General features: G+C 42.0%; 1 protein-coding gene across 1 annotated transcript; it reads right to left on the bottom strand.

The window, feature by feature from the left end:
- Positions 1–3,813: 3,813 nt before the first annotated feature.
- dlx4b (distal-less homeobox 4b) lies at positions 3,814–7,215 on the bottom strand. Its single transcript, XM_072374071.1, has 3 exons — positions 6,655–7,215; positions 5,554–5,750; positions 3,814–4,264 (listed from the first exon to the last, which is right to left on the bottom strand). The coding sequence occupies exons 1-3, from the start codon at positions 6,974–6,976 to the stop codon at positions 4,010–4,012; spliced, it is 774 nt and encodes a 257-aa protein (XP_072230172.1). The 5' UTR covers positions 6,977–7,215; the 3' UTR covers positions 3,814–4,009.
- Positions 7,216–21,249: the final 14,034 nt, after the last annotated feature.

Genomic DNA, 21,249 nt, shown 5'->3' on the forward strand with positions numbered 1-21,249 from the left:
TAAAAAAATGTCCCTGCTAATTTTTATTTATTTGGATGAATGTTGAAATATATGTGTTGACCTTTGTCAAGTCAGACTTTAAAGTGTAGTTTCAACACACTGCAAAATAAAACAATGATTTATGTAACAGGTAAAACACCAAGAAGTTACTATGAGGTTCAAATCAGTTGCTAAGCTCTTCAGCTGAAGTTATTGGAATATATTGTAAAACATGTAGTCCAATGATGAACGACTTGCGGATAAATCTTTTCCCAGATGATTCTGGTTAATCTTTATTATTATGAAATATATCATGAAAAACAAATTTCCTGATAATATTGAGGCCTATACACATTTCAGGTACATTTTCAGGCATTTCATTATTTCCACAAATCTAAATATTAAGTTAATGTCAGTGAATATCAGGTTATTTTCGGATTACCTCAGCGTGAGATCTGCTAATTAAGTGTTTAACGTTTAAAAATGATTGAACTGAATTGAACCAAGTTTTTTTTTCTTTTTCCCCCTCTCTTTTTTTTGGTCACATTTATCACAGCAGTTTTCAGAGCACTTTTCTCAAACACACTTCAAACACATTCTCATAGAATTAGCTACAAACAGTGTAATGTGTCACAGCTCCTAATCCCATTCCCCTAATGTCCTCTATCTATGCACTCAACACCAGTTGTCTACGGGATGTCAGTGCCCTGTGCTGATTTGACATAAGCACCATGATTACTATTGCCTTTTAATATCAATGAAATGTCATCACAAGTACATATGACCCCCCCTCCGGTGGCTGCAGCCTGTGTGGCCCTCGGCTGCGCCTGTCAGGGGGAAACATTTGTGCCGAAGACAAACACGCGTTCGTAACAAACAGCACTTGTGTGTGTGGGCTGGCAGACATGCCCATATATGTCATCTCTAAAACATTTACAAGTGTAAGTAGCCAAGGAGGTGGGAGTGAACTGTTGAACTTGAATGTGATCCTGCATGGTACAACACCACAGCACCCTAAATAGAGTTGATGCCCGGGCCCCTGTGACACCCCCCGAGCCTCCACCCCCTCGCAACAGTCAACAGTGGGGTGTCAACGCTTGTCTCTGGGGTGCAGGGATACGGGTTGAGGTGGAGGTCGGGGACTGAAATGCATCCATGGAAAGACTTCCAGCAGCTGTCCAACAGCTAGTCCCAGCCTGGGACGGGCCCTTCTGCATTAGGATCACTCACGCTCTCCATTTTGCTGTAAACTCGGATGAAATGAAGGGAGAAAGGCATCCTTGACAGCTGTGGACTCATGAACCCTTACTGACCTCCGTCCAGGGCAGGGCAGGGCAGGGCAGGGCAGGTCCAGGCTGAGCTGTGTGTTGCTGCTTCTTTACAACCAGATAAACGAAGAAATGCAACTCGCCTTGGTCCCAAAACTGAAACTTGGATCCATTGAGTTTTTACCCACATCTTTGCATTTAGCTTGAGTGCAATATTTTGAATGTAATTTCATTGCATTTAGTTGCAAGCCCTATTGTATTTAACATTTTAATACCTCCAGAGTTTTTTTTTTTTTTTGTGAATCATTCCTCAAAGCCCTCCTTTATATCAAACTATGCCCCTTAAAGCTGCTCACAATTACCCGAGACGACAGATCACTCAAGTTAATAACAATAATCATCCCAGAGACCTGCTTTGCCATTCGCCCATAGAAAGCCATTGGGATTTAATAACAAGCTATTTTCCCTCCTATTGCTATCCTGCAATTAAAACCCATCAGACACCTCATATCTGTTAACCCCGACCATCAACATCATGATAAAGTCAGGCTTGCCTTTATCATTAGCCTTCAACCCGTCTAACGGCCTTCCATCCCCTCCTCTTAGCTTGTCTATTACACGGGGAGCCTTTTCACTTTCCCTTCAATCTGCCTGCGTGATAATTAGCCCCCGTTTGAAAGGTCCTACTCTTCTCTGTCCAACTCCACGAGCCATTATTCTAATCTGGAGATGTGAAATTGCCTATAATTTTCCCTGATGCCCCGTCACTTGGTGCAGCAACGCTCGCCTCTTCTTCCCCGGCCCCGCATGTTTAACAAGGCACATAATCATCAGGAATGAGGAAAAGGGCGCGAGGGTGTATGTATATATAAAGACGGAGATGTTAATGTAACACAATGCTTGTCGTTATGTGAGAAAATCAGCGCGGAGGGGTGAAAACTCGGGGCTCTGGAGTGGCTTTGTTCTTCACGGAAACACCACTGAAGGCTTCAGAGCTCCTGAACAAGGCTGCACCTCTGTGACCAGGTAAGGGCCGCATGCTGACTGAATGACTGAGTGTTCTGACGAGAAGAGCAGCGTGAGGGAAGTCGGAAATCTTGTTTTAGAATAGCATCTTAAAGTGGCTGGGCTGTAATAGACAGTAAGTTGAATGTCGAAGAAAACAGCTTCACCAAAAGCTCTGTGGAGAAAGAGGCATAATCAAAATTGAACTATTTTTTTTTCTGGCAAGTAGCTGAGATGAATGAAAGGCAGCTTTTCTGCATATGTTGAACTACAAGAATCCCCCTGCTTGTGCATGAAAAACCCTTTTGAAATTGTACGTTTTGACCCTTTAAAATGACATTTGAATCAGCGCACTTCTTAGCAACAGCTAATCTACTGATAATTAGGATAAACATCTCCAGGAAAACTTACTTGTATGATTTGTTATTTTTCTAATCCTTGAGTGTGACATCAGACAAAATTGCTTCTAATGTTTGCCAGACAGCCCCAAAAGCGGAGTGATGAATGAAATAGATAAAAGAAAGTCACTGGGTGTTTCTCTAACGCACTTTTTCAGCTCCATTAATCAGAAATCAGCTCTCCATTTAATTAGGAGCATCAGGCCGGATCGCGGCAAACTCTTTGCAGAGACATGAATACTTAATTATCTGTGATGAAACAGTATAAGCAGCAGAGCAGCAAATCAGTGCACAACACCAAGCGTCGTTTGTGTGAGAAATGACTCAGTCATTTATCACTAGATTATGACAGCGGAGATTTTTCTGTGTGAACTCACAGTAGAAGAAGGAAAATGAAGTTCAAATATTAGCCTTGTTCTGTCCTCACGGCACGGGTCTCTCTTTGGCTGTTGTTTCAGATCTTTTTTCAGATCAAAATGTTGGTTGTCAGCTTTCAAATTCAATGCACCTATTTGTACAGCGCCAGAGCCCTTTGTGTTGTGCGTAAAAGCTGCTCTTAAGACAGCTGCCATGCGTAAAGGTAACAACTCGGATCCCTTCTCTCATCCAACTGGAAGGAGATTCAATTTAAATTGACCAGATTCGTTGTAAAACATCCTATGATAAAACGATATATGCAACAAATATGTGTTTTTCTACACATGAATCGATCCTCATCGTGACTCAAAAGCACGACTCAAAAAGAGATGTTATTTGGTGATGCCAGCGCAGAATGGATAAAAGACAGCCGACATTCATTCGAGGCAGTCTCACAGAGCTGCAGTTCTCAGCAAACGTCTGGACCGTACAGTAAATCACGTTGAAACTATTTTTATCTGGAGATCTGGAATGTCTATACAATATAAATGAGTCTCACAGACTCATTAATCCAGACTCCCATTAGAAGCAGTGCGTTCTTTTAAGGTTGGATGAAGAAAACCAGACATCTTTGAAATTATCTAACAGTGAAAAGTGCTCTGATAGAGCAGCAACCGAACCAGAACAGTGGTTAGTGTGATGCACGTAGTAGTTGGAGTGTACAGCTGAGAATTTTACCAGTGAAGTAAATCTATGCACATCATTTATTTTCGAAAGTACCTTTATGAAGGATATTTTGTTATGCTGCACACAGAGGATTAGGAGCTGCAGTGACAAAGCAAACTCTTGAAAAATACTGAAATCAAAACTCACACGAAATACATTGAACAAAGTCTATTAAACACGCTTTTAAACAGAGTTCAGCTCCGACAGGAGGCCTTTGTGAGAAACCAGTTCATCGTGGCATGAAGTGCGCTTCAAACCACACCGAAAACAATCCACTCACATCATCTGAGGCCTCGGCATGGTGTCCTGGTGAGGGTGGTGGTTCGGATACCAGGGGCCAAAACTGTTCATGTAATTGTTTGGGTGCATTGGGGCTCCTTTGCCCGTCATGGAAACCTCCCACAGCTGGGGCAAAGCGGGCGAGCAAGGAGAGACGGAGCTGGTGCTGTGGAAGTGATCTCCCTCTGATCCGCTGCCGTGCTTCATGATCTTTTTATACTTGGAGCGCTTATTCTGGAACCAGATTTTCACCTTAAAGCGGGAGAAGAAAAGAGATAGGCTGTTGTCACTGTGCTCAGCAATCAAGTTAATATTACTGTCAGGGCTTTTTATTCCCCTCCACTTAGACTCAAAACACTTCCCATTAAAATCGTATGGAGCAGCGAGGATAATTAAAAACGAAACACAATAACTCGTCTTTTTTTTAATGTGTACCGTCCTTGTGAATCCCAGGCCTGCTGAGGTGAATGAGTGACACTTGTAACCCGTTAAAACTGAGCTTCCTATTGTCGTCTGTTTTATAAATACAGTGGTGCATGAGCGTGACAGCAACAAGACTAAAAGTGTGAGGAATAAAGAAACAGGCCCAAAAGCGCTGTAGGTCAGTGGAATTTCGAATAAAGTTTTTTTTAACTCATGAAGAGTGGTGTGAATATTCACAAAAGAGATCAAAGGAACGCACACAGCACGAAAGGAAACATAGCTGGAGGATGATTGAGAGGACTGTGGAGGGATTAAGAATAATGTGCAGGAGCTCAGCGCAGTGGATTCGCCTCTTTGTCCATCTCTTGTTTGGAGAGTCAGACCACTTCATCGTTTCCGCGATGAACGTCGAGCTACCTGAAGGCCTGGGAATGTTCGCCTGGCGCGTGCACCTGCTACTCTCCGGGGCACGCCCACGTCGGATTGTCGCTGAGCGTGAACGTGCAATGTGCACTCGCAACGGAAAGGTACACGAGATATTCCCACCTCCCCCAAAAAACAGAAACCGAAACACAAAATCTACTGATGAAATCTTTTGAAATAGATCAATATTGTGGTGTGGTTTATAAATCAGTGCAAACTTTTGGAAAAGCTAAAATTTTCTCTTTAATTTTTTTAAAATGATCTCTCTCTTTCTCTCTCCGCCTGTCTGTGCGTGTGTGCTGCCATGCTCTGTGCATAGAAGGGCCACTCAAAGAGCCACCACTGACAAAGGAAATAGTCACAAAATTAAGTAAATAAGAGCTGCATTAAAGGATTGAGTAACAAATTTGCTTTTCATCTGATGCGCAGAAGCTCTGTGATCCCTGATAATGCTGCTAATAAAAGGTTTCCCATTCAGCTGCTGTGGAAAGCAACAGCGCCCTTTATTAGTCTATTTAGTTCCATTTATCTCGAAGTGCCCTAGATTAATTCAAGTACTTTCTCTGAAGTAAGCCACTGAATTATACCACACGACAGATGAAATGTCAGTTTGAAATGTTGTGCTGAATATATCTTAGCCAACAAAAGCGCACTTATCGGCGTCCCAATGACAACAGAGGATGTTGAAGGCCCACCTGAGTCTGCGTGAGCCCCAGCTTGGCCGCCAGATCCGCGCGCTCCGGTAAGGCCAGATACTGGGTCTGCTGGAAGCGCTGGTGCAAAGCCTGCAGCTGCAGACTGGAGTAGATGGTGCGAGGCTTCCGAATTTTCTTCCCCTTGCCATTTACCAGACGAATATCCCTGTTCTCGATCACAGTGGACTTGTCGCGATCTTGTGGATGGGACAGAAAACAGGCACAGTTTAAGCACAGGAAGCCATTCATTGATATCTACTTTTTATCTGCAGATAAACGTCTAATTAGTCTAAAAGTGTCATTAAAATAGAAATCCAACCCTTTTAATCGAACAAAAAATATCCAGTTTGGAACATCAAACTGTACATTTTGGTACAGTTTGGTTTTATTTTATTGATTCCACACAGAACGAGATATAATGCGTGGATGCTTCAGCTGACAGGCCCTGTATGCATAAAGCCATAAGAGCACCGAGGCCTGAAATCCAGTAAAGGCAGCATACCTCACACTGACACATTTACCTCGGCTGCAATTCTAATTTAACCATAAACTCGAGCAATGGGTTGAATTTTCCCTCTATGTTCCAGCTTTTAGGATTATAATACCCTCACGTTATATGACGGGCAACACGTTTTGAGTGTGATTAAGGGGAAGAACTGCCACACAGGCGTGAAAGGAAAAGACTGCTGTTCAGCGGAATCGCTGCGTTAATCTGCACTAACAGTGCGAGTAAAAGTGAGTTAAGCCAAGGCTACACTGGCTATTACTGTAAGTACCCACAGAAAATGATGGTCAATAAAATTTATGGCACCGTTTTCCTCTATCATATCACGTAAGTAGCGCAGAGGGCGCTTCTTTCCAAGAGGGGGTGGTAATCGTTGTCTGTACGTTAATACCCGCTAATATCGTGCCTTTTTCACACTTTGATCGTTAGACTTTTTTTTCTATTAGAAAAACCCTGCTTTTGTTTTTGATTTACCAGACTTTGGTGTCAGAAACAGAGGCGCACGGTGCACGTAATTACGGCACGATGGTAGATCAACTTTATAGCCATTAATGATACAACAGTTTGATCCCGTTTGGTTTTACTTTCTAACATACCTGTCTGCTCTAATCTGCCGTGGGACAGAGTGCTGCTGCTGTTGTGATTGCTGTGCTGGTAGGACATGTAAGCAGACGTGGGGTGAGTGTTCACAGCGCCTGGGTAGGCGTATCCCAAAGGACGGCCATAGGACGTGCTGCCCGGAAAAGGACCCTCGTGCTGGGAATGTCCAGCAGCGTGCAAGCCATGAACGGGATAAATGTGAGGGAGTCCGGGGGAGTGCTGCTGGTGCGCCAGATGTCCGTGGCCAAACTCTAGAAAGGCCGACTTGGAGGGATCGGAGCCATTCAGACTGTCAGGCATGAAACCCACAGACATCATTAGCTAATACGCGAGTCCATAAACCCGTCGCTCATGAGTTCTGTCGGGTGGCAAAGAAAAGCTGCAACAAATCCACAATAAAGTCCAACGCAAAGTTCGTGAAAAAAACCTTCCCACAGGAATAAATCACGCTGTGCATGTTCGCAGGTGTTCGGGAGGCGAAAACGAATAAAAGCGGGAGGTGTCCCTGTTTACATCAGAAGAGGAGCTGACATGGTTCTTCAAACAGCTCCTGCCTGCAGAGCCTCAAACACACTGCCTTCCATCAGCGAGCGCTCTGATTGGTCCTCAGCAGCCGGCTGTCACTGGCGCTCCACCGTGAACTTCATTACCATATGACACGGGACGAAGCTCTGCAGCCACGAGGCACCTCCTCCTGTAGATTATGAAATAAATATCAGTTGGCTTCATTAATTTTCGATATTTCTCTAAAAAACAAAGGCTACAGGGAAGCAGACCCACAGAAATACTGCTGTGTAACTTCTGTAGTGTCTCAAGCTGCAGAGCTGGAGAAATAGTCAAAACACCCCTTGTGTTTAGTCTTTTTAGGATTTTTTTGTTATTATGGCAGAAAAGGTAATGCAGTTCATGGGCATTCACCATCAAAATAACAGAAGCGTTTAACTGCTAAATTATTTGCTTTTGATTGTCAAAATCAAATATATTTGGTGTTATTTTTTTTATTATCCCGAGCTTGTCTCTTGGGACATTTCTTTGAATTAACCTTTTAAATTAGCAAAGTGTTTTTCATATGTTGATTTAATTAAATAACTGACATGTATTCGTGTCGCATTTCCAACTGTTTGGTGATAGATTCTAATGTAAAGTCAGGAGGAGTTCTTGAGAAAAAAAGCTTTGATCACTGAAGACATATTTCCAAAACTGTGGAATTTGGCTTCTCTAATTTTGTAGAAAGTAGTTTAACAGAACTTACAGAAATATACCAACAAGAGAAAATAAATTCGAGTGCAGAGAGACGTTTTACGCAAAGGCCCATAAGATTGACTATTTTGGTTTAGTTTTGGTGTTTGTTGTCCCCTCATTTCTGTCCTCCCAAACTCCACTTGGTCGAGGCGGATGGCCACCCTTCCTGAGTCTGGTTCTGCCAGAGGTTTCTTTCCACAGTCGCCTCGTGCGCACCCAGGACGGGAGATTGGATCGAAGAAGAGTTTTGGTGCAAAGTTGGTTTCCTTAGCTAGGCTACTTTTTAAAAAAAAATTGGCTTTCTAAGTACGAATTGAACTCATTTGGAATTGAATGAATTAGATTTATTTGGATTACGACTCTCCTACAATTAATTGGATTCTAATCATCTTGAATTGGACTTTATCTTTGAAGTGCCTTAAGACGACATTTGTTGTAATTGGCGCTCCATAAATAAACTGAATTGAATTGAAAAGTAAGGCTAGTTCATATTTTTTTACTGCTCATTAGGTTCGAATTGTCAAATGCAAATTAGTCCTGCCGAGGATAATGTGCAGTAAGCTTATTTTACAAAAGGTGAGGACGTTTTGAAAAAAGCAATTGGTCAAATGCTTGAAACAGCAGCACTGAGGCACTGCGCTCATACATACTGTACATAATGTCACAATCTGGTGGCCTGATATTGATCAAATTGAAAGACAAAGAATGAAAGTTGTCACTCTTTGTTTTTTAACTGAAGATCAGAGTTGATAAACTTTGGAAACTAGCACGACTTGGAGGATGCCTGGCAGAATCAGAAAAGTGCGGATAGAGTGTGGGAGCGGGCAGAAAACTGCTGCCACAGTTTGAAAAGAGCAACTCTCATCTGATCGTTCCAGCGAATAAATGCACAGGTGGAGAAAACCACCGCAGCAACCGGAGACAACGTCGCAAAGTTTTCTCAGACCATTGTTTGATACGCATTTCCTCTGAGATGAATTACGCACTGCATGCGCTGCAGTCAAATTACAAACAGAGCGTTTGGTGGTCTGAGAGTGGTGCTGAGCTGCTGTCCAACCCCGTCATTTTGGTCATGTCCTACCCTGTCTGCAACTCCCCAGCAACATTAAAGGCCTGCCGAGAGGGGGGGGCTGGACCGCTTCCCGAATTCCCCACAGGCCTCAGCCAAGCATTCAACCAGAACAAAGCCACAAATTATTATCACAGTAAAATTTCAGTCACAATAAAAAAGAAAGGGGGGAGTAATGGCTGCAGAAGTTTCATACCATGAGGAGCAAATGCATGACTTCACGCACTGGGCCTCTGTAAATTCTCAGTGGAGAATGCAATAATGTGGTCTATTAATATTTTAATGCAACATTATTGGTGCCATCGGTGCACCATCTTGGCAACTATTGACTGAGTGACGGATGTTGCTTCGGAGGCTGCATTTATAACCTCTGTTGTCAGGGCAACAACACTCCTGACCATAAAGTTCACAGCCTCCCGTTTCTGACACATGAATGGGCGAAAATTAACACAAAATATAGGCCTTTGGAGACTCGGAGCGGCAGATACATGCCCTGTGCCTGTGGGCATGTATGTGCCGCTCTCCTGAGGCCCCTCAACAGCTGAAAATAGAGGACTGAGTCCTGGATGAGAGTGTGTGTCAGGGCCAAGGTGTGCGCAAAGAGACGACGAGAGAAAGCAAGGTGAGGAGGCTCTTTAAAGGCTTGTAATTATGTCTGTATTATGGGCGAAGAACAAAGATGAGCCCTGCAGTCACGGAGCAGGGATGGGTCCTCCTTGCGGCTCTATCACTACACGCAACTGGGATGACGTCGCAAACAGTCAAGATCCTGTGCTCAGGTCAGACTTTCTGGCGTCTATTTGCTGTGCAGTTGGCACGAGCGTGCATCTACAGAGGCGTGTGCATGACAGAGCTGTGAACACCCAAACACACCGGTTCAGTTTGTCCGTCAGGCTGTTATGATGCAGAGTGACAGCATTCTTTGAGCACGAACTAAAAGCACATTCACAGGCAGCTGCCTCGGCTGGGATGTTCCCCACTGGAACGTCATGTTCTGTAAGTAACACTCTGTTGCTGGGGCCGAGTTGAGGCCTGGACAATCTTTGACGTTATGACATCGACATGATGTAAGGATTTATTATCATGGGTTTAGCCCACCACGTATTGGACATTAAAAAAAAAAAGGAAAAAAAGAAGCCATTTGCAGTTTTAACAGCACACTGTTGAGTCCGAAGCTGTGGTTTGCCTCAGAGAGAAATCAAAGTGTGAACGAGCCCCAAGAAACATGAAAAGTACCCAATAAAACGAACCCAATTTTCCCCTACTGATGATAACCAGACAATGTCCCTGTAATGATAGTTGCATTCATGTATGTTTAGGTGTGAGTGTCCATGATGACCCAATTTCCCTCTCGTCTTAGCTGGTATGTTGAAGGTGTCTGTCACAGAGACCAACTGAACAAGGCGGCTGTCAGTCCTTCGGCATCCACAAAGCCAACGCACACAAAAGGATTGACATTTTTTGCTATATGACTGTTTTCTGCCTCAGGCAAAAAAAAAAAAAAAAAAAAAAAAAACAGAAAGAAGAAGGAGCCACAGGAGAGCAGAAGAAGCTCGGCCTAATCTCTCCTCCAGGCGCCTTCACACTGGAACATCTCCACGCGGCCCTGGAGTCTCATTCCTCAAGTGCAGTCGCGCTGCTGGAGACTCGTCGTGCCTGCATGTACTGGCGCTGCTGGCAGCATCTGAGGCTTCAGCGGAGTCAGGCACATAAAGCTTTTGACACACTGCTTTCCATTCTGCTTCATACTGAATAAATGAATATGAAAAAAAAAAACTTGTTAATTGAATCTTATACGATTCTGGGACTTTTTTAAAAAACATTTTCAAATCTACTATTGCTGCAATGCAATGGCGGGTTTATTGGTCGGTTATAAAATGGATCCCTTTGAATCGGTTTGATCTCTGGATGAATTCTAATTGAGAATTTAATTGTGTTTCAGAATATTTTCTTTAATATTTCATAATTGCCAAATAGCTCCACCTGTAATTATTATCTTTTCTTTTAAATTTGAAACCGATTATATTTGAGGTTTATATTCCACATTTTACACTCTTCACCGATTAAGCTGTTTATCCACGAATATTGTTGACTTGAGAAAAAGAAAAATTGTTTGATGAAATCTTTGAGTTGTTTTTTTTTTTTTTTTTTTTTTACTGTTTTGTTCCTTCACGTGTACCTTTCGACTTTTTGACCCTTTATTATTTAATGTTTCATTGCTCATTAATTTCCACCAAGCATTTGAGCCAAAATTGATATTCAAGATGAAATTAAATTTGGTCATAATTATGATTTAAAAAAATCGGGCTTTTTCTGCGACTCTCCTAAAAACAACACAAGTCAAAAGCGGAAACATCTTCGTTTGAAGCCACTTTGATCTAAACTGAGCATCACATAAATGTATCGTGATTTGTTATGTTTGAAAAACGATTTCGATGATAAAATTCCCCACACTGACTAACTGAGGTGTTATATTTCACAGGTCCACCTGATTGTTTTGTGTTTTCCTAGAAGTCTTAGTTTTAATGGGAAGTTAGAATTAACAGCAAAATTGTAAATTACATAAAAATTGAAAAAAAAGGCTCCATTCTAATGATAATGAACTGAACTGAATAATCAACTATTGTTCATTAGAATAAGTTTTAAAAAAGCAGCACAGATCTTATGGTGCTCGTACAGAAAATACAACAATAAATTAAAAGGAAAATGAAAAAAACGCTTGAAATTAAGTTAAAAAACAAAAAAAAAATACTCCGGTTGATGAATATTACGTGGGAAATAAAGGCGTCTGTGTCTCCTCTTTTTCTAGCTCAAGCATTGAATTCAGTATTAGCGTAATTGTTGCCAGACAGCGGATGGATGACAGCAGCATCACCCGCTGCAGCCGCCGGTGCTGCTGCTGCTGAAGGTTAGACTTAAACTTTTAGCTGATTGGTTGAACTGAGAACTAAAAAATAAAAAAAAAAAGAAGAAGAAGAAGGAAAAAAGAAAAGTCTGGAATTCGTTAAGCGTAATACGCGCGTATAAGCCACTGCGGTGCAACCTGAGCTCGGTGTCACGCGGGGCATTTGATTTAAACGGCATCATTTGTGGAGAGCGGCGTTCATGTGTTTCAATTGGCTGACGTTTTTTTTTTTCTTTCTAACATCCACATTATTCGTCTGCTCTCGGGTCAGATGCGCATTTGGCACCAGTTGTACACGCCGGTTCGTACAGTTGACTCTCAGTCACAAAGCTGCAAACTTGGGCAGCAACCTGTTTGTGTGGCTGCAACGGGAGCCCAGCTGATGGGCAGGCGGTGGGACAGCAGTGGCACTGTTTTTTGGGGCTTGGCTGGAGCCGCACTAACAGCGTGCGCCTGCTCCACATCTGGAACAAAGAAGCCAGTCTGGGTCTACCCTCGGTGTTTACAGCTCTGTTGTTTTTTCACACTCCTCGCAAAATCTCGCCCAAACACACATTCCAGACTCACCAGCTCAACACGAGGGGGGAAAAAATATACTATATTTTTCCACTGTAAATCTTGTCCCCAGTACCAGAAGAGGCGTGTGTGGGAAAACAAAAGCCCGAAGCTGGCATGAATCAGTGGGGCGACAAGAGGGTGGCACCGGCAAGACAGTGAGAATCTTGCCTGGCTGGGATGAGTTTAAGTGAGGTCAAAAACAGCTAAAGGAGTGGCATTGCAATCTGCTGACTGTCTGTTTACAAGGCTCTGATGTGACATCTATAAGTATGACACATTTATTAAAAAAACACCCAGTAAAGTCTTCTGTGATGACAAAGCTGCACAAATGTCCTTAGACCATAAATCAACTCAATAAATAATAAAAAAGATCCTCCATGCCCACAAAAATCACTAGAAGGCCCTCAGGTTTAACAAGCTACAGATGTTCAAACAAGAAAATAACTTCAAAATATGTAAAACATTCATCATTTTTTTTGGTTGTGTCTCTCGAGAGCAGCTGAGCTGACAGATGGAGGTATAGAGGTGGAAATGCTAAACACACTAGACAATGATTTACCCGGGGGAGTCGTGCATATGCACACCCAATCAACACACACCATGACACATGGCTCGAGGTTGCCAGGTTTAGACACTGGGTCCTGTTAAAGACCGGTTTACCAAGTCCAAGGATTATCCATCTGAGGTTACCTGCCCCCTCTGGTAATGTGAAGCCCCTTTTGTGGTCTGCAGGGCAACAGTGTGCAACACAGGCATCGGTTTGAGATGCCAGAGGTGATGGGGGAGACAAACCTCGGAGGGTGCTGTGTGCAGAGCAATGGGTTCAATCTCTGAATTGTTTCCGGGTTAAGTGACATGTCGACAGAATCATCCACCATTGTCTCCCAAGGTCTTGTTAAAAAAATATCACCAGCGTTACCATGGGTTCCCGGGTTGAAAGTGAAAACTACAGCAAACACTGATAACATTCTAACAGAATAAATGTGTGGTTGTACATGGGGCTTTCACAGTCGCGAGGTCAAAGCCCTTTCTTTATAGCTCTTCAATGAGAACAACTTGACAGGATCAAGTTCAGCTCCTGACAACAAGCCCCGGCTCTGTCAAGTGTTAAGTTCCATTGTGACCTACAATGGGACACAATGGCCCCACAGGACCCAGCCTCTACCGTGCTGCCTATCAAATGTCTCTCAGAAAAAAATGCGTGGCAAATTGATATCAAGATATGTGTGTATGTGTGCATCTTTTCTTTCTTTTTATTTATTTTTTGGCTAAACATCAAGCAGAGTAACATTAAGTTAGATTTGAAAAAATTCCTAATTATTATCAATATAAATGTGTCCCCATGTGATCAGGGATGAACATTTCATGGAAGCTGAAAATAGAAAGTTAATAACTTTGGGATTTCTCCCATGTTCACTTGGAAAAGAGGATCTTTTTGTCATGAAATGTCAGCCTTTTTTGACTACACAACAATAATACTTCATGAGGCATCTTTGTGAAAAAATATCAACCAAAGTGTGAGGCGGTAAAATTTGAAAGTGACAAGTCTACTGACTAATTTCTAAGATGATCCAAAATGGAAACTGTGCTCAGTACTGTAAGCTTAGAGAAAATAACTGTTTCCTTTATTTATATTCAATTATGTAAATAAGAACTGTTACAATATCAGATTTTCACTACACAACTATCATGCCCAAAAGCATTGTTTATAACAATGTTATTGCAATATCAAAAGATGACTTTAAAGAAAAAATAAAATACGTTAATCACAATTAACATCAATACCAGTATACTGCAACACCCCTAATATGAATATCTGATTAAATTATATGGGAAAAAATAGAAACTTTATTTAAAACAAATATTTCTCCTTCAAAAGAATACAAACCTGTAAAGAAAATGCAAATAAGCATTTAAAAGCACATTTTGAAGTATAGTTGCACATATAACTATAATAACTTAATAAATAATAATTTATCATAAAATTATCTTTAACTTAGCACCCTGACTGCACATCTGGCAAATGGAGCATTTTTGACCTCTTTTCGCTCTGTTTTTGGTCTTCACTAGCTACTGTAGAAAATAGTTTGTTCTTTAGCTGCCTAATGCTCTTCTGGTGCACTGCATATTTCTTCTATGTAATGTGTGTAGGCGTGCAAATAACATAAAGTAAGACTATGAACGCTATCTATCGCTAAAGAAAAAAGTAATTAAACTGCTTCGGGCGTGCAGCGGGCGTGAACTAAAACAGGCCGTGAAGCAGGAAACCAAATGAGTTTAAAGAGGCTCTAAATAGCTCAGAAGCAACATTAGCGGAGTTAACTCTCTGCTGGCTCGTCACAAGAAACAACCTCTTTCACTTTAGGACGACATGTGTTTTGGTATGAATGTAAGGCTTATGATCATAGCAGCTTTTGTTAGCACCAAAATGTTTAAATTTCTACCCAAATAATTAATTCACCAATGAAGAGAAGACCTGTTGTCTGTAAAAGAACCGTAGATGTGCTAACAGTCATAGTGAGCTCCCAAGAGAATTAAAGCTGCTCCACTGACCCTTGGCTTGGTTGTGACATTTTGCTGCAGTGCTTCAGGTGTTTAACCTTGTCATATTAAAGCGTTTGTCACTGGAGGCTTAGATAACTGGGGCCAGGACAGACCAAGCATTTGAAAAAGGCCTCTGCTCCCAGATCATCAGATTGTCAGTGGCTGCCTGAAGCCTGCCAGGAAACATCAAAGCCTCCGAGACTTGCTCATTTCATCTTTGAACCTCACCAAAACACGTCCTCTCTGTTCCCTTCCTGCCTGCATGCTTATGCTCCTTCCACCACTAGTGTTGTTTGATGATGGAAAAAGACCAAAACAGAACAAGAAAACACAATTTGGGTGGAAAAACAAAAAAAAAGGGAACTTAGTTGAAGGTTTGAAGGTCTTTTGTGTGATTTGTCACGTGACGTCACAGCTCTGTCAGGGCAAGGAGATCGCCTCAGTCTGAGCAAGCCCGGCCCCACCCGGAGCAGCCAGTCTGCTCCTGGCCAAGACTGATGCCTGTGAAAGAGCTACCTGAGGCACAGATCAAAGTCAGACAGGATACATACGCCTCAGCATTTAACTCTTTCATCCCTCACCTATTCCACGAGTCATGACCCTTCATCTGTCTGTATCTTTAGCCTCTGACTGACAAATGCTATTGTCACAGATTGTTATTGGACAAAAACAAATCAGAGAGTGTAAATTTTTAGATAATAGGGCATTTCCTGTCTCTCCAAGCTATCATGTCAGAATGGAAAGTAGTGTGGGAATGATCTAACGTATTTCATTTTACATTTTTACTACTCACCTTCACTATAGTTTCTCATTGTAAGGTTCTCTTCACAGTGGAGGCCAGTGGTGGAGGCTATTTGCATTCCAGCAGTGAGAGTGTGGTCAATTAAGTCATTTCCCCTCCAATCTATCTCCCGCCAACCAGCATCCCAGCAGATCAATGGGAGAGCAGCTGTGCAGCCCATGTGTGCCAGGCTGTGAGAGCAGAGAAGAGAAGATTGGGGTTAAACCCCTCCTGGCCCTCAGATTGGCTCCATACCTGAGTCACAGCACAGACAAACCAACAGCTGTTGCCAGGCAGAGCAAGAAAACAGAAGTTCTTGCCCCCATCTGTGAAAGCGCAACTGGGTTTCTGGCTTTGGTTCATTGTTTATTTTCTTAACGATTCGAGGTCAAAAGTCTATATTCTGCAGTTAGAATCCTGCACCTGAGACCAGAAAATGAATGCAGCAACAGGTTAATTTCACCACCTGCACTGCTGCATAAAAGAAGCAGCCTCTTCTTTCGACACAGTCCTGCCTTTTTTCCCTCAGGCACTCCAGACTGGCCACTCCAAAATCAATTAGCCAAATCACATTTCACAAAAGTAGCTGAGTTCTGCTTTCAGTGGCCTGGGCCCTCAGGTGTCACAAAATCAGCTTAAAGGTGCATGCAGTGACTCTTGGTTTAAATAGTGTGGGATTAGATCAGACAAAGAGCCATAGATATCTCACCGCACCTGTGCGACTTGCTCCTGAAGGACCGTTAATGGGGAGAGGCTTTGGTCCAAATGGCGGTTACTCAGAAGTTAATCTCCAAGCTCTCGGGCCATTGCAGGTATCTGTTTCCACCGTTCCCAGCACCACCATGTGTCCTGTACTTTGACATAATCGTAGAGCCACCGTGCAACAGTGACTTCCATCTCTGCTGCCCCTTCCAAGCTCAGGTGATCAATCATTTACATGTGTAATTAGGAACAGGTGTCAAAACAGAAACTGTACACTCTCTCAGGGACCCTGTGTGCGGCAGGCTGACATCAGACTTGGCAAGTCATGGGTAAACAGGGTCAGGGAGAAAGACACGGAGGAAAAGAAGAAGAAAAATGAGATGGTGAGATGTGCAGGCTCTCCTGACACTTTCAACTTCTTACCACCCAAGGGGTGATCTCCTCTTAAGCATATCAAGTTATGTAAGAGCATATCTCTGTTTATATGGGAACTTAAATAAGAGGGTGTTAATCTCCAGTGCTACTGTAAAGGAATCCCTGTGTTTGAACTGAAACTAAGAACACTCAGTGAGCAGTGGTTGTTTGTGACAGCTGTCTAGTCTTACAACAGTTGTGACAAAAAGCGGGCAAAATGAATTCAGTTGCAGCTCAGCAAAAGGCACAAACACCTTACAACTGATAACCATCCCCGGACAAGTCAAACTGCTTCTGTTTAACTCAAGTGGCTCAATGGGCCTCAGTTGTGCATTTGAGGCCATAACAAGGGATTACATAGCAACAACAAACCCAGCCAAGTGGAAGGTGACGCTTCAGGTGAATGTGATAAAATGCCGATGGATGCTAAGGGATGCAACAAAATTGCATCCCGCTTTGTGTAAACTTCAGATCAAACTTATTATCACTGTAATCTCCCTACCACTTAGTAGCACAAAAACCCTCTCCATAAACAATCTAGAGAGAAGAAGTTTCAGCAGATTCCAAGCAGTGTTTCCCACACTCACTTGTAACTGGGCAGGAGAATGCAGAAATACCAATGCCCAATAATCCACCTGTCACCTGAGGGGGATAGGTGTGGTGCTGCAGGGCTGAGGAGGGGATATGTGCAGGCTACCGTGACTTATGTGGACTCATCCAGCCACCACCTCAGTGCCCAGGGGGGTTGAGTGGGTGTTTAAAAGAGCCTGTCTGGGGCCTAAGTTTAGAGTTTCCCGGCAAAGAGTGGCTGAGCTTTGAAGAGGCTGGTCCAGTAATGAATTAGAGTATTGTCTACTTGGAAGGAGAAGCCTCTGGGTGGGACATCAGATCAAAGGAAGCCTTACTTTATTACTTGCAGCATCAGTTCAGGTATGCAAGTGGACAGAGCAGGGGGCAGAAACACTGACCCTTAAAAAAAGGACAGCATGCAACCTGACATAAACGTTTAGGATAAAAGTTTGTTGATGCAACATTGCTTTGTGCTCATAGGTTTTGTCAACAGAGTGCTTGAATTCTTTTAATATTTCTTGAGGTTATCAAAGGAAATATTCTCTCCTTCTTGACCCCCCAAATCTCTTAGACCTCCAACTGTTGAGTATGAGAATCTGTGACTGTATTCCTCTATACAGTTATCTTTGTGTTCACATGAAGGAAGGAAAAAGGAAGATTTTATATTTCAATACATTAAGGTTTGTGACGGTTTCATTAGCTTCAATGAAGTTGTGTTGTGCAAAATCAAGATCTGCAGCTTTCTCCATTGGAGTAGAGCAGGGTTTATGTGGGCATACAGATGACTGTATATCTACTTATTTTTTAGTCAGCATCTCATCTATTTTATGTTTATTTATCTTTTATTTTCCAAGGATGGCCATGGCACGATCTTCCCTTCTATGCACAGTTTAGTCAAGCTACTGTTACAGCTAAACCTGTCCATTAATTGGACTATAGTCAGTATAACTGCGAATGGACCACCAGTGTGATTCAATTTGAAAATGTTTACATGCATTCAAAAAGTCCATTTCAATTGAACACACAGTGATTTGTTTTTGATTTGTGTGATGTGGATGTGCTCACGGACTTGTACAAGTTGTCTTTATTGGATGAGTTGGTTATGTTTGGGCATGAGATTTAGGCACGGATCTCATAAAGACTTAAAGGAATAGGATATTCCTTTAAGTCAAGCAGCAGTGTCACTGTCAATGTGCAAATACTACTAGCTTATTTTTGAGTGAATCAATATGATGTCTGACAAGTCACTATGAAAAACCCAGGAATGTATTCTTTTCCAGACAGGCCACTTAAGAAATTATAAATAAATTCTGTCAGAAAGCGTGTACCCTCTTCTCCAAGCACCACTACATCACAACACACCATTGAATGAAGCTGCAAGAAACTGACTGAAAACAGGTTGATCTTACAAAATAGGTTGGTCCGAAGATAGAAAAGTCCTCTTCCTAGTGTTTTTAAAGCTCACAAATAACATGTTCTAACTGGTTTGTTAATTACTTCTAGTTAAGTACTATTAATGTCCTAAAGTCATTGCTCATTCCCAAGACTTTTGGCAATTTTGAATCGGTGAAACCTTTTCGTGGCCGGCACCGAACACCCACAAAGTCAAGCATTTTGTGTGACACTGCAGAGACTGAAAGCAATTTTTTGTTCGTAGAAGTAATTCTCACCTCCGGTCTCAGGTTTAACACTCACTCAGTTCAAGATGAATCATCAGTGACATAAGTGTAAAGTGAATAAATACAGCGCCAGGAACTGCCATATTGGTCAAATTTTAACTGTGTTAACAAGAGCTCTTTATGTCAGCCTTAAAAAAAATCAAACAAATCAGATGAATGAACTGAAGACAAGATCTTACTAAGTTTGTATTTGACTGAGGAAAAACAACAAGATTTTGTTAATAAAGGGCTGACTCTCTATTACTTATTAGTATTTGTTGTGCACATTCAAAAAGAGATAGAGCAAAACCTTATGAGCTTGCTAATGGGTAGCTGTCTTTCTGTTTTACTGTTGCTTAACACATTTACAAGAATATTAACTCAACTTTCACATATCAAATAATGGTCTACAGCTTCGATGTAACAGTGTATTAGGTTTTCTGCTGAATATGTGATATCAGGCCCTTCAACCTTTACAGTGGAACCTCTCATGTGGCTCCACATTGTCCCGGGGCTGGACCAACCTCTCCAGGGGTCATTCTCCCATGACATTCTCTTCAACATGGAGAGGGTACAGCACACCTCTGCTTTGATGTCAAAGAGGATGGGGCAATGACGCGAGAGACGCAAACACCTGGATGTAGTGGAACCAAAGAGGAATGCAGCTTCGATGTTAAAAGGCCAGATTTCCTATGTGCAACAAAGTATGAAACTTTTTCCATGACAGCATGAGACAAGTTCTAAAAACACAACACTAACATAGTATAACTGGACAATGCCAGTCCTTAGTGGAATACAACTTTGAGAAATGTGAATTATTGTATGTTGTTGGGTTAAACAGGATTAAAGTATGACATTTCTTATTGTGTGCTGCACAAAGTATTTGTTTTTTTTCAGCTGATGAAGTTTGCTCAGTTGTAAAGACAGAGCAGGGAGATTCAAGTGAAATATGAATATATTAACTATTCTAAACTTTGAAATCAACCCGCTGCTACAGGGGTTGTGGGGGAATATTGAGTTAAATTCCAGTTTAATGTTTTCATTTAACAATGGTTACATTGCAATTGAGAGTTCCAGTGTCGTCACCATGTGTTGAACTATTTATCTATAGCTTAAGCTGGTGGTACTAATCACCACACTCTGAGTACAAGGTAGGAGCTAAAAAAAAACCCCACTGCACAACAAAGTTCTAAGAACTGTTATCTACAAAAAAAGACAAAGAATGGATGCTTCTTACAACAGTTATTTTCAAGATCTATGATCTATCCAGCGGGTTCTGAAGACCCAGGGCACCTAATGTTGAGTGATATGTTATGAGTGAAACAGAACTTTCTCTTTGCAAAAGCCCCAAACAGCCCAGTTGCTTCAGATTGGCAGGTTTTACAGAAGCTTGTGGAAAGGCAGCAACAGGTGCCTGTGAACAAGGCCTCATCCTTTTGCAGGTGTGTTGGTTTTAAACTGGTGTCTTGCTTTCATGTGAGAACGCGTACAATTGTTATTCATTACCATAACAAATCAATTTTCAATAGACTGAGGTATTTATCAGCTCGTGTTCAGATCCACAGTGATATAGACATAACACCTCGGTGGACACAATAACACTAACTTTCATTCGAGCTGCAGGAATGGGCACAGTTCCCTTTTTCTTTCAATTACACAAGCTTACAGTCCATAACACCTTACATGGAAATTCAGACGCTTACAACATATAAAAAGATCTATTTTACCAATCTGCATGGCAGCTTGCAGCTCACTAAAGTCACACTGTGCAAGTTTCAGAAAGTCATGCTTAGCAGAGACTCTGGTCCACCTCTGCCTGTAGGATATAGTTTAATGCCGTCCCTTTCCAGTTCTTACTGGGTGTCCCCTTGGAGGAGGTAATAATTTTTGGACATAAATCAGTTTCTGAGTACATGCTTTGCCCACAGGGTAAACATTCTGCTGCTGGCATTTGTAAAGGACTTAATAACATTGTATTAGGGGATGCACCGGCATTTGAAAAATGCATGTATTGGCATGAATATTTTGGTATAAAAAGTGTATAAGCAACATTATTTTTCATTCTTAACTGGAGATGGCAACTTCTCAAATCTGTGTTCCGAAGTTTGAGCCCAAACCCATTGGGGGTATTAAAGCAGACAGCACGGA

Source organism: Leuresthes tenuis, unplaced genomic scaffold, assembly GCF_036924035.1.
Source record: "Leuresthes tenuis unplaced genomic scaffold, fLeuTen1.0.hap1 SCAF_20, whole genome shotgun sequence".
Lineage (NCBI taxonomy): Eukaryota > Metazoa > Chordata > Actinopteri > Atheriniformes > Atherinopsidae > Leuresthes > Leuresthes tenuis.

What these genes read in the sequence shown, in the direction of transcription:
- dlx4b (XM_072374071.1), bottom strand. Translation starts at nt 6,976, where the DNA reads ATGATGTCTGTGGGTTTCATGCCTGACAGTCTGAATGGCTCCGATCCC. An exon ending in CGGCAGATTAGAGCAGACAG is followed by an intron (nt 5,751 to 6,654) that starts GTATGTTAGAAA and finishes CCCATCCACAAG; the next exon opens with ATCGCGACAAGTCCACTGTG. An exon ending in TGGGGCTCACGCAGACTCAG is followed by an intron (nt 4,265 to 5,553) that starts GTGGGCCTTCAA and finishes TCCCGCTTTAAG; the next exon opens with GTGAAAATCTGGTTCCAGAA.